The sequence below is a fragment of the Epinephelus fuscoguttatus genome, linkage group LG12 (genome assembly GCF_011397635.1).
Source record: "Epinephelus fuscoguttatus linkage group LG12, E.fuscoguttatus.final_Chr_v1".
Classification (NCBI taxonomy): Eukaryota; Metazoa; Chordata; class Actinopteri; order Perciformes; family Serranidae; genus Epinephelus; species Epinephelus fuscoguttatus.
Window position 1 is genome coordinate 15031413 of NC_064763.1, and position 13966 is coordinate 15045378.

General features: G+C 41.5%; 1 protein-coding gene across 5 annotated transcripts in view; it reads right to left on the reverse strand.

Moving 5' to 3' along the window:
• gria4b (glutamate receptor, ionotropic, AMPA 4b) overlaps positions 1 to 13120 on the reverse strand; it is a 198330-nt gene extending 185210 nt beyond the window's left edge. For all 5 annotated transcript variants that reach the window (XR_007450696.1, XM_049593051.1, XM_049593050.1 and 2 more), the window contains exons 1-2: positions 12702 to 13120; positions 2604 to 2762 (exon numbers count right to left, since the gene is read on the reverse strand). Coding sequence is in view for 4 of the 5 variants with exons in the window: in XM_049593051.1 (XP_049449008.1) it covers positions 2604 to 2762; positions 12702 to 12792 (250 nt within the window). In the remaining variant the exon portion in view is untranslated. The remainder of the gene's footprint in view (positions 1 to 2603; positions 2763 to 12701) is intronic.
• Positions 13121 to 13966: the final 846 nt, after the last annotated feature.

The window sequence follows — 13966 nt, forward strand, 5'->3', positions numbered from 1 at the left end:
GGCAAAAAACAAGTCAGCTAGTCATCTAAACCACCTAATCCTCTTCCAGATAAGTCTGACTATTCTGGGTTTTTGGTTAAAAATCTATGATTGTCTGGTACAGTACTTCTTTTTAGTGACACTGTCCAAACCCAGATCACAGTAAATATCTTAACATTTTGGAACAAATGTTTTCTTCCTGAAAATGATCTAAAAAGATCCCAATCCCATATCAGATACAGAACCAGGGCCAAATGCATTAACAATGAGGAAACGGAAGACGTGTTCAATGAGACGGAGCACACCCCACCCATTCATCAGATTAGGCGTACACACAGTTTCAGGTGAGATAGCTGCAGTAGATACGATGAGGAGGAGATTGATACTGAGGGACTGGTAGTTTTGTTTTTAGGTTGCTTCACTGATTGTGTTGTTATTACTGCAGGCTGCACTGCGTTCTGTAAAATGTCGATCAAAAGCACATTTATAAAGTCAGTTTTAAATCATTTACAAGTGATATATTTCATCACTTTTAATTTACAGTGATCTCCCTGTTAGTGATCGTTACACGTTATCATGTGAAGCACTTTGTAAAGTCAACTTCAACATGAGCGCTATAAATGAATCATTGATCACCTGTCTGACGTTAAATAATAATGATGATGGAGATTTTACCGTGATGATGGTTTGCTGAAATGTGATGAATTAGTTGTATGGATGCTAAATTGCCACAGCCGTGCGTGATGACAGCTGCGCTGGCGCTGTTGGTGAACCTCGCAGATGCGACACAATCGATGCAATTGCACTTTCTTCACCTTATTTCTCATCAGCAGGTCTGATGAGTGGCAAAGCAGGCACAAGCACTCATATGCAAAGAGATGTTTCAGGACATTTCTACATCCTTCTGTGGGAAATTGTCAGATTTATAAAGCCACACATGCGTCTGATTCTGCCTTTGTGTGTACACACAGTTTTAAGGCTCATTTTGACGCCTTTTAAAAATGAAAATAGATATGTCGATTTTGTGCGTCCCTTATGTTACTTGGGCAAGTTCTGCCTTTTTTTAATTGATAGGACAGCTCAGATAGACAGGAAATGCAGGAGAGACAGGGAGGACGACACGCAGCAAAGGGCCACAGGCTGGAGCTGAACCGGGGCCACTGCAGAAGACCCAGCCCACATGGGGTGCACGCTCCACCTGATGAGCCAGAGGTCGCCCCATGCATCTTTTATGATGGCATAGATACAGTCGATAGATGCCACTAGAGGGCGGAGTCAAAAGTTTCACACAACAACAAACGAGATCGTAACAATGCACCTTTAAGTGGTTCCGTCACCATTTCAATTTCTTCGTCTCTCCTTTGGTCATATTTGGCTTGATCTACGATACACTGCCTCCACGATCTCCGGTGGCACTGCTCTGCTTCATCTATATCTGTAAGCTTTTACAAAACGTACATGAATATGTGTGAAATGGACGCAGAGTACGGACAGAAGGCTCCTTCCGTCTCGGCCTCCGTATCTAACATTGAGCATAAATGAGCCCTTATGCTTCATTTCCACTTACGTATGTGGCTCGTGTCCGTAGAGCCATAAATAAATGGATGATGCCTCTAGTGTCCAACGCAAGGAAGTGCATTTCCTTGCAGATGGTTAGAAATCTGATAAAAGCTTCCTGTAGCTGTGTGGGGAGAGGCGAATTTCGCAGTTTCTTGACATCCAGTAGTTTGGAATATGTGCTTGGAACATTACCAGGACAAAAACAGGACCTGACATGTACGCGGCATGTTTTGTTAAAAAAGACGTATGAACAGCTGAACGAGTCATATTGACGATCTGACTGTATGTAATGTTTAAGCATATTTAAGCAGGATACAATGTGTTCAAACTAAACAAGTTCTTTTTAATCAGACAAACAATCAACAGGCAACTGAGCTGAAGAAAATAGCCTGTTAGCTAGTTAGCAGCCTGTTAGCTAAACTAGCACACTGTCTCTCCGAAATCCACCGCAAAAGTTACATTTTTTGTATGTACTCTTGGCAAATCCCAGACCAAATTACAGAGGGGAGGAGTTTCACAGGCACATCAGATATCACGGATTTCCATGGGAATAAATGGGCTTCCGGTTGTCTCGTCTCCATTCACATACGTAAGTGGAAATAAGGCATTAGTCACGAATCTATACGAAGTTTTAAGCATCTGGCCCCCGGAATCTGGACATAATTAGCCTAGAGTCTGTCCAAAGATTACACATACTCTTAAATACATCTCTAAACTCACTGAATAACATGTTGCAACTTGTTTATCTGAGCACAAAGAGGAGGAATATAATGTTACTCAGTGTACCCACATCCCGTCTCCAGCTTCTTACTATAAGGTTATGTTGGACTATTATAATTTAAGTACAATACTGTTATTATTACCAATAAAAATGATGGTGAAATCAAGAACCTGGCTGTAATAAAACTGAATTATCCTTTGTTTAAAAAGCAAATATCGTCCATATATCCTGGTAAAACTTTGGTCTGGTTACCTCTCATACAGAAAGCCTCAACTTCCTGTTTTACTGTGATCAAAAACCCCACACTGCACAAACACAACATGAAACCATGTGATCGACTTACAGGCATTGGTGACGGCGAAGCTGTTGGCCGTCTCGATGTTGTCCACGTGAGGCACCAGGTTGAATGGGGCTTCCGAGGCGTTGGGGCTGGTGTTGTGCAGGAAGATTGCCAAACGAAAGGCAGTGTACTCCTGATCAGTGTTTCTGATGAACAGACCGCCTGAACAGAAGGAGGACAAGCACAGGTCTGATGAGGAGCATGTGGGGAGGAAAAGCCCCAGAGAAGAATCTACTCTATCTCACCCATATGTTTAATTTTATGACAGACAGTTCAACTCTTTCTGACACAGAGACGTGAAACAAGTGAAATACCGGCAGAAAACTATGAAAACAATTTCAGTATTATCTGCAGATTTTCACTGGCTTGAATACAGATGACATTTTAAAAGCTACACACCCTGATTTGATCAGACTCAGCCTCCATATTCATTCATTAGTATTGACCCATCTTCACTGTTCACTAGAGCAGTAGTTCCCAACTCATCCAGCCATGGGGTCCAAATTTCTTCTTAGTCATTAGCTCAAGGTCCACGCAGTTTAATATACTCAATATAGGTTTTAGTTTCAGAAAATGAAACCACGCGATTCCCTCATGAGCTATGATCTATTAGCACAGCTGCCAGAAGATGGCATTCTACATATCTGTAAACCATGAATACATTACATTCTTATGTCTCATATGTATCAAATCACACTTCCTAAAGAAACAGTATATGAGCTGACTTTGACATCCGGAGGTGGAGGGGATGGGATGGTGTGTCATCTAGGCGAGGCGCCTGCCAAGCTGCAGACCACTCTTCAGGACCAACAAACTGAGAAGTCACTGTTTCCAACCTGGATTGTGCCACCAAAAGCCAAAACAGGATCTTTTCCTAACCAGAACTTAGTGGTGTTTATGCTGAAACCTAACTACATGTTAACTACAGGGTTGTTGAAGTGTTATGAAATGTTAAGCATCAAGGTATGAACTTGATCAGTGGTTCCCAACTGGCCCAGCCACGGGATCCAGATTTCTCTTTAGTCATTAGTTTGAGGTCCACACAGTACAGTATATTCAGTGTCACACTTGTGTTTGGCCATGTTGTCGAGCTAGTTTGCTGTCTCCGTTAAGTAGCTGTCATTCTTCACCAGGAAATGTCACTGAAAAAGCTCTCTATCGGAAATGCACTGTACATCAAAATAAAGTTTGTTTTTTACAAACTTGACACATTTGCAAGTCACTTGCGGCCCATTCAGAATGGATCCACGACCCACTTTTGGACCGCGACCCACCAGTTGGGACCCACTGAACTAGGTAATAACCTACAAATGTAAGGTGTCCATGGTTTTCAAAAACGCACAATGCCAACATTTACTCTGGTGACTGGGTTGGATCTCTTCTCCATGCACAAGCACTTTAGTCACATAATGACACCAGAGCATTTTGTATTTGCTGAATAAGTCTGTGAGAGACAGATGAATCAAAAGCTTGTAATAATCAAAGCTAAAAAGTAAAGTGTGTGTTTGGAATATTTTATCACAGATGTTCCCAAGGTCAATAATGAGCCTCCACACTAGTTACAATAGTTATTTCTATGACTGTATTTTCATCTGCCACTTCTATGACTTGGGTATGTTTAGATTTATGCATAGAAACGACTTAATTAAGATTCAGGAAACACTGTGATTTGGGTTGAAACAAGACTAGCCATTCAGATCTGCATAGTTTTTCTTTTTGCTTTCAGTATACTGCAGCTGCCCTTACATAGTAAGTACTGCTACCTGGAGTATGCATACAACCGGGACGTAAGTAAATGACACAAGTAAATAGTATGTGATTAAGAGCTCAATAGATCCTGACATTATTACTTAACATTCCCTTGGAGATAAAAACAAAATGCCATTCATCAAGTTCACCAGAGATGGAGGTCAATCCAGAGAGCTCTGCTGCTGTTACTCTGCAATATATATAGTTTTGAGTTATAACTGCATATGTTGCAGATTGTTTGTGATTGCTTGATTGATTATTGTCACTGCAGCATTTGTCAGCTGTCAATGTGCTGTCATCTTCCTGCAGCTAAGTCAATATGACCTATGCAGCCAGTATGCTGGCCTGCATACTGTAAAATGCGACTGGATGCAGCAGAACATCCTGGTATTTGGACATACTAAATCTTCTTATGGCACACAAAATAGTTTGGTAATATGTAGATTTCAGTTGGAACTAAGTGGTGGACCAATTGACATTACCATCCTTAAGACCAACCCACTCTCTCTCCTAACTTGTCAAATACCGACACTTGGTCAGCAGCCCTCAGCGTCAGATACCATCACATCGAGGCACCCTTTAGTGTTTGAAAGAGACGTAAAGGGCCACGTCTTTTTCTGAGCAATGGCAGTAGTATAAAGAGCAAGAAAATCCATATAGGGCAGGAGGGAGGTGTGGTAGATGGATCAAACAAACACAGGACTTTCACCAAGGAAACTGACGTTCGAATCCAGTGTGAAACCACAAACCCAAATCATGACCTTTTTTCCAAACCTAACCACACTGCTTACTTTTGTTGCCTAAACCCGAGGAGGTAAACCTAAAAATGAAGTAAACCTACATTTGAAGTTTATTTTGAAATGACACCCTATACATTTAATGAGCAGAAAGCGTACATTTCTCATGTACATAGAAGTTTCTTTTGAAAAAATAAGACATCGCTGAGCATCCAAAAGTGATGCTGGAGGGTTACCAAGAGCGTCATAGTTTGACATGTAGGGCCACTGACCAGGTGTCTGTATTTGAGGAGTTGGGAGTGAGAATATGCTTAGACACATGCTGTTAGCATTGCTAAAAAACAACAACACTTATTTAAGGTTAAGAAATCTTCATCTTCATCAAGATTTATACATGTGTGTCAGCTCTACCCCGTAGCGTACACAGGTGGCCTACGCCATCATGAGCATGTATACTTGTACGGTGGTGTGTCTTGGTTGGTTGATTCAAAACACACATTAAACATGGCTTATTAGCAACAATTTCAAACACAAGTACACAAATCAGCTTCTCTATAACTCGCAGCATTCACAGACAAAGCACTTGATTTTATCTGGACACATTTTCCCCACAAATACAACATGCTAATGTTATTAGCACAAGCCTATGGCATTTTACATTGTATAAATTATCCTAATGGCTAGCTTACTTTTCCTCTACTCCTATGAAGTCAGGAATAACAGCAAGATTTAACAAAGGTAACGTTTCAAAATTCGGCTCCATTACAACTTACAAGCTTCACCGACAAAACAACTGTCTTATACTAAACACGTTTTCCAAACAAATATAACATGCTAAAATTATTATCACAAGTCTATGGCATTTTACATTGTATATATTAGGCTAGAGGTGAGCGGAAATTTCCTCTAATCAGATAAAGCCCAGCTAAATCACACACAAGACTTAAATGCTATTTTGTAGGGGCTTTATTCTCTTAAAAGTCTATTGTTTCTGTGAAATTACACGCAGTAGTGCAGAAGTAAATAAAAGCTTCATTTCCACTGAGGGAAATGGTTTCAGCTTACAGAAATAGACAGGAAGTCTGCATCGCCGCAACATGTAGTTACATTTCTGAGGAGGTGCACGTCAATTTGATGCAAAAGTATAAATCCTGCTTTATGGTGAAAACAAGAACTAGTTGGTAAAGGTTTGGGAGGGACCACAATCACGGTTACAGTAAAGTTAGGTCCTTGTCAGATAATTATAGGTCATATTCATCATTTAAAGAAACAACTACTGCTTTCCTTTGTGAGAAAAAACTCAACACAGGCTATTACCAAATGTGTTTTAAGGTTTCAAAGATTGTTTTAGTGACTGTGGTTGGACAGAAACCTCTATCATATTAGAAGTGCTCACAGCTGACTGGACAATATATGAAATGTAATAAAAGCCCATTATTGTTCTGGTAAATCACTACTGCTGGCAATCCAGGGTTAATCCTACAGTATAGCAACTCGGGACTCTTTAAGCATCACACTGGGCTTTGTGACATTGTAGGATACAATTTGATTGGCATGTAAATCACCTTTGTTTCATATCAGTGCAAGCAGAAAAAGAGATATAATATTCACAGTATATCCTCCTGGATCAACACAGCTTTTCATTCCGTTTTTTTATGCATGAGCAGCTCCAGAGTCAAGAATCAGTTTGGCATCAGAGATAAGACTTTGCTCTTGGTTTCTTTTTTACATTACAGCCTTCTTCATATACAGAGATCCTGACTACGCTGTTCATGGTTGTGCAAATGTCAGCGGTGTTTTAGGTTTGAAGCAATTTGCTTCACATTTGGAAATCTAACTTAAGGCTATATTTCTTGGGATGAGACAGTATAAATGTCATTTCAAGCAAAATGCCAGCGTGTTCTTTTTATGGCTGACCTCTTTAAAGGTAAACTTTCGAATATTTTACTCCTTTATGATGCCCACTCGTGTAAAGCCTTTACATATTTTTGCATAACTCAAGTAATAGTTGGGAAAAAGCAGCTGTGAATTTCATATAATTCCAACTGTGATGGTTTCATGTCCCATTGACTCACACCAAATGCTCACAGGAGGTGTTAATTCCTGATTTACAAAAAAATGGTGCAAACGTTTTGATCATCTTGGCACCCGATCAGTAGGAGCGCCCTTTGCATATTTCAAACTTTAAAAACTTATCCTCACTACTGATTAAACGAGGAGAAATATCAAGCTTTGACCTGAATCCCACTTATTCAGCTGCGACTTTCCCTTCTGCTAGATGTCACACAAAATGAGATTCAGTACAGAAGTGCACACTGAAGTTCCCCAGACTTTGAAGTTTCATATGGTTTGCAAACAATAACACTCTTCTGGGTTGAACTTGTTTGTTTTTGACCTCATTCCCACCTGGTTTATGCTGTCTGGATGATGACATTTGATCACAGGCTTTTATGAGTGTTTCTTTTTACCTCTGCTCACACTGGGATCAGATCTCTGTATCTAAATTAGGCGAACGGAGCTGGATGACTTGACAGCAAATATGGTGTGTTTTAGGTCCGGGGAAGTACAGTAGCGTACTCTCAAGGGGGCGCTAAGATGTGTCATATGAGGATACTGTACTGCAGTTTTCAGGGTTTGTCACATTACCACTTGGTCCAAAAACACAAGCACAAGCAACTTTTACACTGCCTGTTCAAGGCAGGAATATCGTGCCATTATGCTTCCTCGCTGTTCTGTATATGAGGTACGACTGCGGGATGAGGGGACAAAGTTGCCTCACCTCTGAGCCTGGAACATGGGTAGCAACAGCCCTGAAATGAGGTCTGTGTAAAACATAAAGCCAAAATAACCATGGCCATGGACAGAATGGGTGTGACATTTTAGTGGTAAACTTACCGGAGTTCCGTACCAGGGGATGAGTTGGCCGCAACATAACAGAGAAGGTAAATAATTGTGATTGACATGTTATGCTTTTAATGTTGTTTATAAAGTGCTGCTGACGCATATGTTACATGTCACACTAGAGGCCGATGCTGTTGTGTTACATGTCGCACCTCTTTTGATTGCGGCATACCAGGATGCTGTGCATAATCACACTGGAGTGGAATGATGCCACTGTTATCTAGTTCTGTGTAAAAATGCAAAGGAGGCATAAAGAAGGGACTTTGTAGCGCCCCAATTTCTATATAGAAAGGCCTATAGACTTACACTGGGAATGAGATGTCTATATATCGGTGAATACATTTTTTTAAGCATCAGTGACTCATTCCACTATCAAGGTTTAATCGATTTGGTCCAACAACATTTTGAAAGTCTAAAAGAGCCACAAGATACAATTATTTTATCCCTGTTCAAGTTAGCAGAGTGCTAAACCGGAAGTCAGCCACTCGGCCGGACTCAGCCATGCTCAGCAAGCCGTAAGTCTGTAGTGTGCCTGCTCTGTGGCGCACTCCAATCATCCAGGCAATGTCATACTGCTGAAATTGATCTTTTTCGGCTTCATGCGCCACTGTGCAACTTTCATAGGAAACAATGGTAATGCTTTATCTAAGTCTCAATACATCCATGATGGAAACAGCTGATGGTAACTATATGCTACTTTTCAAAAGCCTTGCTAACTACGATAATGGTTTTTGTGGTGGTCCCTCAACAGTCTTAAGCCCCTTTCCCACTGGACAAAAAAAATGTAACACCCACTAAGATTTAGCTTTTGTATTTAATGGGAAAAGGTTACAACTGGCATTCACTCCAGGAACAAATGACTCTGCAGTAGTCACAGGTATTTATTGGCTGTGGCTCCATTCAGCAGTGATGGAAATACAGTAGTAGTATATAATCTCTTTGCCATTGCAATGTCATGACAAGCTGCCACAAAATACCATCTGTATCCATCCAAGCATTGCTCGAACATTATTCAAAATGTAGTCAGCATCAAATCTGAGAGAGAGACACTGAATAAGCACGAGATATTTCACTAACCTCCATGCTGCTTTCTACTGTTTACGAATCTGTTTTCTGGCCCATCTGTGATGTCGAATGTGACACACCAGAGAGGCAATGGGAAAGCAGTCCATCACCTATTTTTAACTGGTTTTCCCACGTTTATAAAAGCTGCATACATGTGCTAATTTTGGTGGAAAAGGGGTTTTATTAAATTGTGTTTATTTTTCCCTTACTGAGGAAGGGGTTATCTCTAACTTTTAAACCTCTTGAGATAGCAGGAAGAGGTGGAGTCAGGGGAACTTTTCAAACTGTTGGGCAGATTGTTCTTTAAAGATTGGGGCACACTGTGCAAACTGCATTTACACCTGGCTGAGATCCACTCTCAATGTGAGCCAGATCACCTCCAGACGTGGTCTGGTTAATTCTGCTTGCACTGCATTCTGCCACATTTACACCTAAATGTGTGTTTTTCCTGATTAGATTAAGGGGTCCCCATGTGCTGTGATCAAACTGGTCTCAGTGGGTTTAAGATTCTGGCAACATCAGTTTTACCTCAGTAAATAAACCTTTAGAAACGGCACAGAGTTAAGGGACACCCAAAATCAAAAGTACATATTTTGTTCTCCTACTTGTAGTGCTATTTATCACTCTAGATTGTTTTGGTGTGAGCTGCTGAGTGTTGGAGATATCAGCTGTAGAGATGTCTGCCTTCTCTCTAATATAATGGAACTAGATGGCACTCAACTTGTGGTGCTCAAAGCTCCAAAAATACGCTTGAAAAACTCAACAGCAAAATCTCCTTCCAAAATCATGCCGCTTGTTACTCAAGATCATCCACAGACCTTGTTGTGAGCAGTTTAATTTAGGAATTATTTTCTTTCTATTGAACTATACCCACCAACTGTATCGCCATGCAGACGGAAGTGTCCATCCACTCATGAGGTGCTTTTCATTATGCTAAATTAAGCTTCCTTGCCTCCTCTTTCCTCCCGTGACCTGGAAGTCGTTCCCCCTCCGCTATCATAAAGGATCTTCCAATCCCTTAAATGCACCCTGAGTAGAGAAGGAGAGAGGAGAAAGGAGGCTTCTGGAGGAAATTAGAGGGAGGAAACGTTTTGCGTAAGACTGATGCTACGGAGCCAAGGATTTCTCATTTGGCAGTTTCAGCTCCTTCGCTCACATCTCCAACTGGTGGGACCAAGATATGAGGAAAAGAAGCAAATGAGGGAAGCGAGGTGGCATGTTAGCGTGATGAAATGCACCCATGGACACGTGTCTCCTGCCCATTACAGGACAAGGTGTAAACATTAATGGCATTGTCCTTGGCTTAGCTGTAACGTTAGCTAGCTCAGTGGTGCTAGGTAAGCTAGCAGTAGATGCACGCTTCCTTCTACATATTGATACGGTTGTCAGGTGTAGTTTGGTAGAAAGAAAATAGTTCCTTCATGAAACTGCTCACAAGAAGGTCTGTGGATTATCTTGAGTAACCGGGTCATGATTTCTGGAAAGAGACATTAAAGTTGAATTTTCAGATCTTTTTTTTTTTTTTTGAGCACCACAAGCAGAGTAACATCTAGTTCCATTATACTGGAGAGAAGGCAGACATCTCTGTGGCTGGTATCTCCAACATTCTGCAACTCACTCCAAAACTATCTATACTGATAAACAGCACTACGCCTAAGAAATAAAAATATATTTTTGATTTGGGGGTGAACTGAGCCTTTAATAGAGTTTACATCCAAACACACAGCCAGGCTACTCAGATGATGTTAGCATCTTCTTCAGATGCGATGAGAGCTTCGGGATCCTTAACAGAGAACCTGTAAATCCTTACAGAACTCTGAAGGACCCCTTTAGTGTTGCTTTAAAAACCAATTCTCCAAATCCTGTTTCACTTTGAAGATGGATTTAAATCACTGTGCTTTTCAAACTTTTTGAAAAGTTTTTTTGGTCATTTTTATGATTAGTCTGAGAGTATTTTTTTCTGGATGTGACAGATTGATGTTCTGTCGAGGATGTCCTCCCAGCCCTCCATGAAGTGCATGCTGGGACAGGCTGCAGCCTCAGCATGACACTTAAAAAAAGACAGCAAATGATAAAAAAAAAAAGGAGTGAATGAAAAGTGGGATCTATAATCCTCGAGATCTGCCTTCACATGTATCACTGGTGTCAGAATTCGCAGATGGAGCTTGTTTGCCATGGCTGTATTTGAGCACTTGTTTCTGTGTTGCAGGCATGTGTACACACAGCACATTTCCCACTGCTAATAAATGTTGATTCTACACTGAGAATTATTTGGAGCAGACGAGTGTTGATTGGGGAGGTGTTTGCCCTCTCTAAGAACTGATGGAGCTGTGTGGTGGCTGCTCAAAAAACTACATCAAGTGTTAAATGAAGTCTGGTGGCTGAGGAAACACTGGCACATAGCGGATTTATACACTCCCAGAGGTCAATTACAGGGCTGAGAGGCGACACTGGTATTACATCAACAATGTTTGCTGTCATTCGTAGCAATGCTGTTAGCCAAACAGTGATACAAAATGGTTTTAATTTCAAAAATAGCAGAGAACTTAATCTAAAATTGCAGAATATGAGCAAAAATCCACCCACAGCAGTAGTTTTGCTTAAATCAGCAACAAATATTAACTTGAATGTTCAGCATGTTGGCACAGCAGTTCCACAGATGCAGATTTAAACCCCCCACCCAGCTCAAGTGTCCTCACTTCCAGGGGTGCTGTTCTGTAACAGACCCTGACCTCTGACCTCCCCCGGAGGGGCCGGGGGATTCGAGTATCACGTTGATATAAAAGGACAAGGAGAATCATTTGAACAGCTTGTCATTTTTCATCAGCCTCACTGGTCCTGATGTGCCTCGACTCCGCTACATGCAGGGGTGCAGTGGAGGGTAAAAGCCACAAAAGTCAGTTTGGGCGAATGTGTAATTCCAAAAAGAAGGTTTTAACACCATCAGGATAAAGACAAAAAGCAATTGCGATTTTTTTTACAGGAAAAAACATAAATGACTGCTTCTCTGATTAATTGATTTTTTGGGCGGACTGTGTTTATTAACTGGAGGTCACAGTTTGCCCTTCTTTTCATCCCCTGCCTTTAAATCAACCAAGTCAATGTGCCTGCTAGTCAAATCAACACCATGAAGCCAACCTCTTTATTTCCTGTTAAGTTGTTAAATGGGAACGTGCAGATGTTTAAAAATAAAAGAGGGCAACTGGGAAAAGAGGAAACAGTGGAGCTGTAAAGGCCTATGGGACCGTGGCAGAGGTTTATTGCAGCGCCAGGACCGGGGGTCTGCGAGAGTGTTAACAGCAGTCAATGCACAGGCAGCCTGCATAGGGAATACACACACACACTTTGCTGCTCTGATCTGCTGCAGTGGCGGAGTGCACTGGGATACACACTCTAGCCTGCAGATACAAAGCGCATTAGGTGTGTGTGTTAAACATGCACAGCATCAACAGAGGAAAGAACCCTGTCTGCATGTGGTATTTCAAGAGAAGAGAAATCAAAGACTGCGGAGGGAAACCAACAATTCCCACTTTGAGTAGTGCTGAGGTGTTAAATGGCAGGGCACAGGCAGCACACAGGACGTCCACACATTCATTCACATGATTAATTTTCTGCTTGGAATTAACATTGAAGGCTTAAACACACTCACCGATCTGAACGCTGCTCGGGAAAGCACCCATTGTCAGTCCCCAAAAGCCAGAGAATATCAACAGAAACCAGTCGCGAGAAGAAATCCTCATTTTGTTTCGGTTATAAACTGATGAGAGACATCGAGCAGGTTTAATTAACACCCCCGGGGCAAGAGCAACATCACAGGGTAAAAAAAAAACAAAGACATAAAAAAAAATATCAAATGCCCGTTAAATATCCATGTCTGCTTTGGATGGCTTTTTTCTTGGATGTCCCCCCGCAGTGCCGCTCGTTTGTACCGTCAAACTGCGTCCGTCCGTCCGGCGCTGGAGATTTTGCGCACAACACCACCAAGATGAGGGGGGTGGGGGGGAGCATCAGCCAGCGGCGGCCAGTGCGTCTGGATGCGGCTCAACTCAACATCACAGCAATAACACACATGCGCCTTTTTACCAGACCGGGGCAGGCAGGCAGGCAGGAGGGGCGTCAGTCAGTCCGCTCAGCACCAAGCGGCGGAAAAGTCCCTGCAGCTCATTTAACACCAAAACTTCCAGAGCTGCTGATGCGCAAATACACAGAATGTCTGCGAGGACTGATGGCTGACGAGAGATTTTTTTAGAGTCACATTATTTTAGTCAGCTCTTTTTTGCATCGGAGATTAGTTTTTAACTCCAATATGTGCCCCTGTCCTCCTTCTGCTTAAATCATTCTGCATAGTAAAGGTTCCATTTAAATGTATTAATTGCAAAACATAATAGGATCACAATGAAAGCTACAATGTTGTCTGTGAACTTTATTTTGCACGATTAAAATGGCTTTCCACCGGGTTATTTATCCTAATTTATATATTTTTTTCACTTTAATAGCAGGGTGTCTGTTTGTGTCATTAGGTCCAAAGTGCATGTATAGATCCACCACCCTGATAAATAAAAAGGCAACAGCCCTGATTTATTGCTTTAATGCACAGGGTGATATATAGGTAGGACACAGTTTTCTAATCTTGAACTTGGACCACAGCAGCTTCATGTGAGAAACAGTGTCATAATCAAATGTTGCTACAGGGAAATGAAATTAAATAGCAAGAAAAATGTAAAAGACACAAAAATGTTAAAGGGTTCTATGTAAAAAGTCATTATTGTGTCCTGGGCTGCAGTTCCTCTAATGGCCACTAGATGCTGAGTCCAAAGAAACTACTCTAAACCCAGTCTGGTCTTACTCACTTGCCTGGGCAGGACCCCTAATGCTCTTAAAATGATACTGGGGGCACCCTTAAGCATCTGGAGA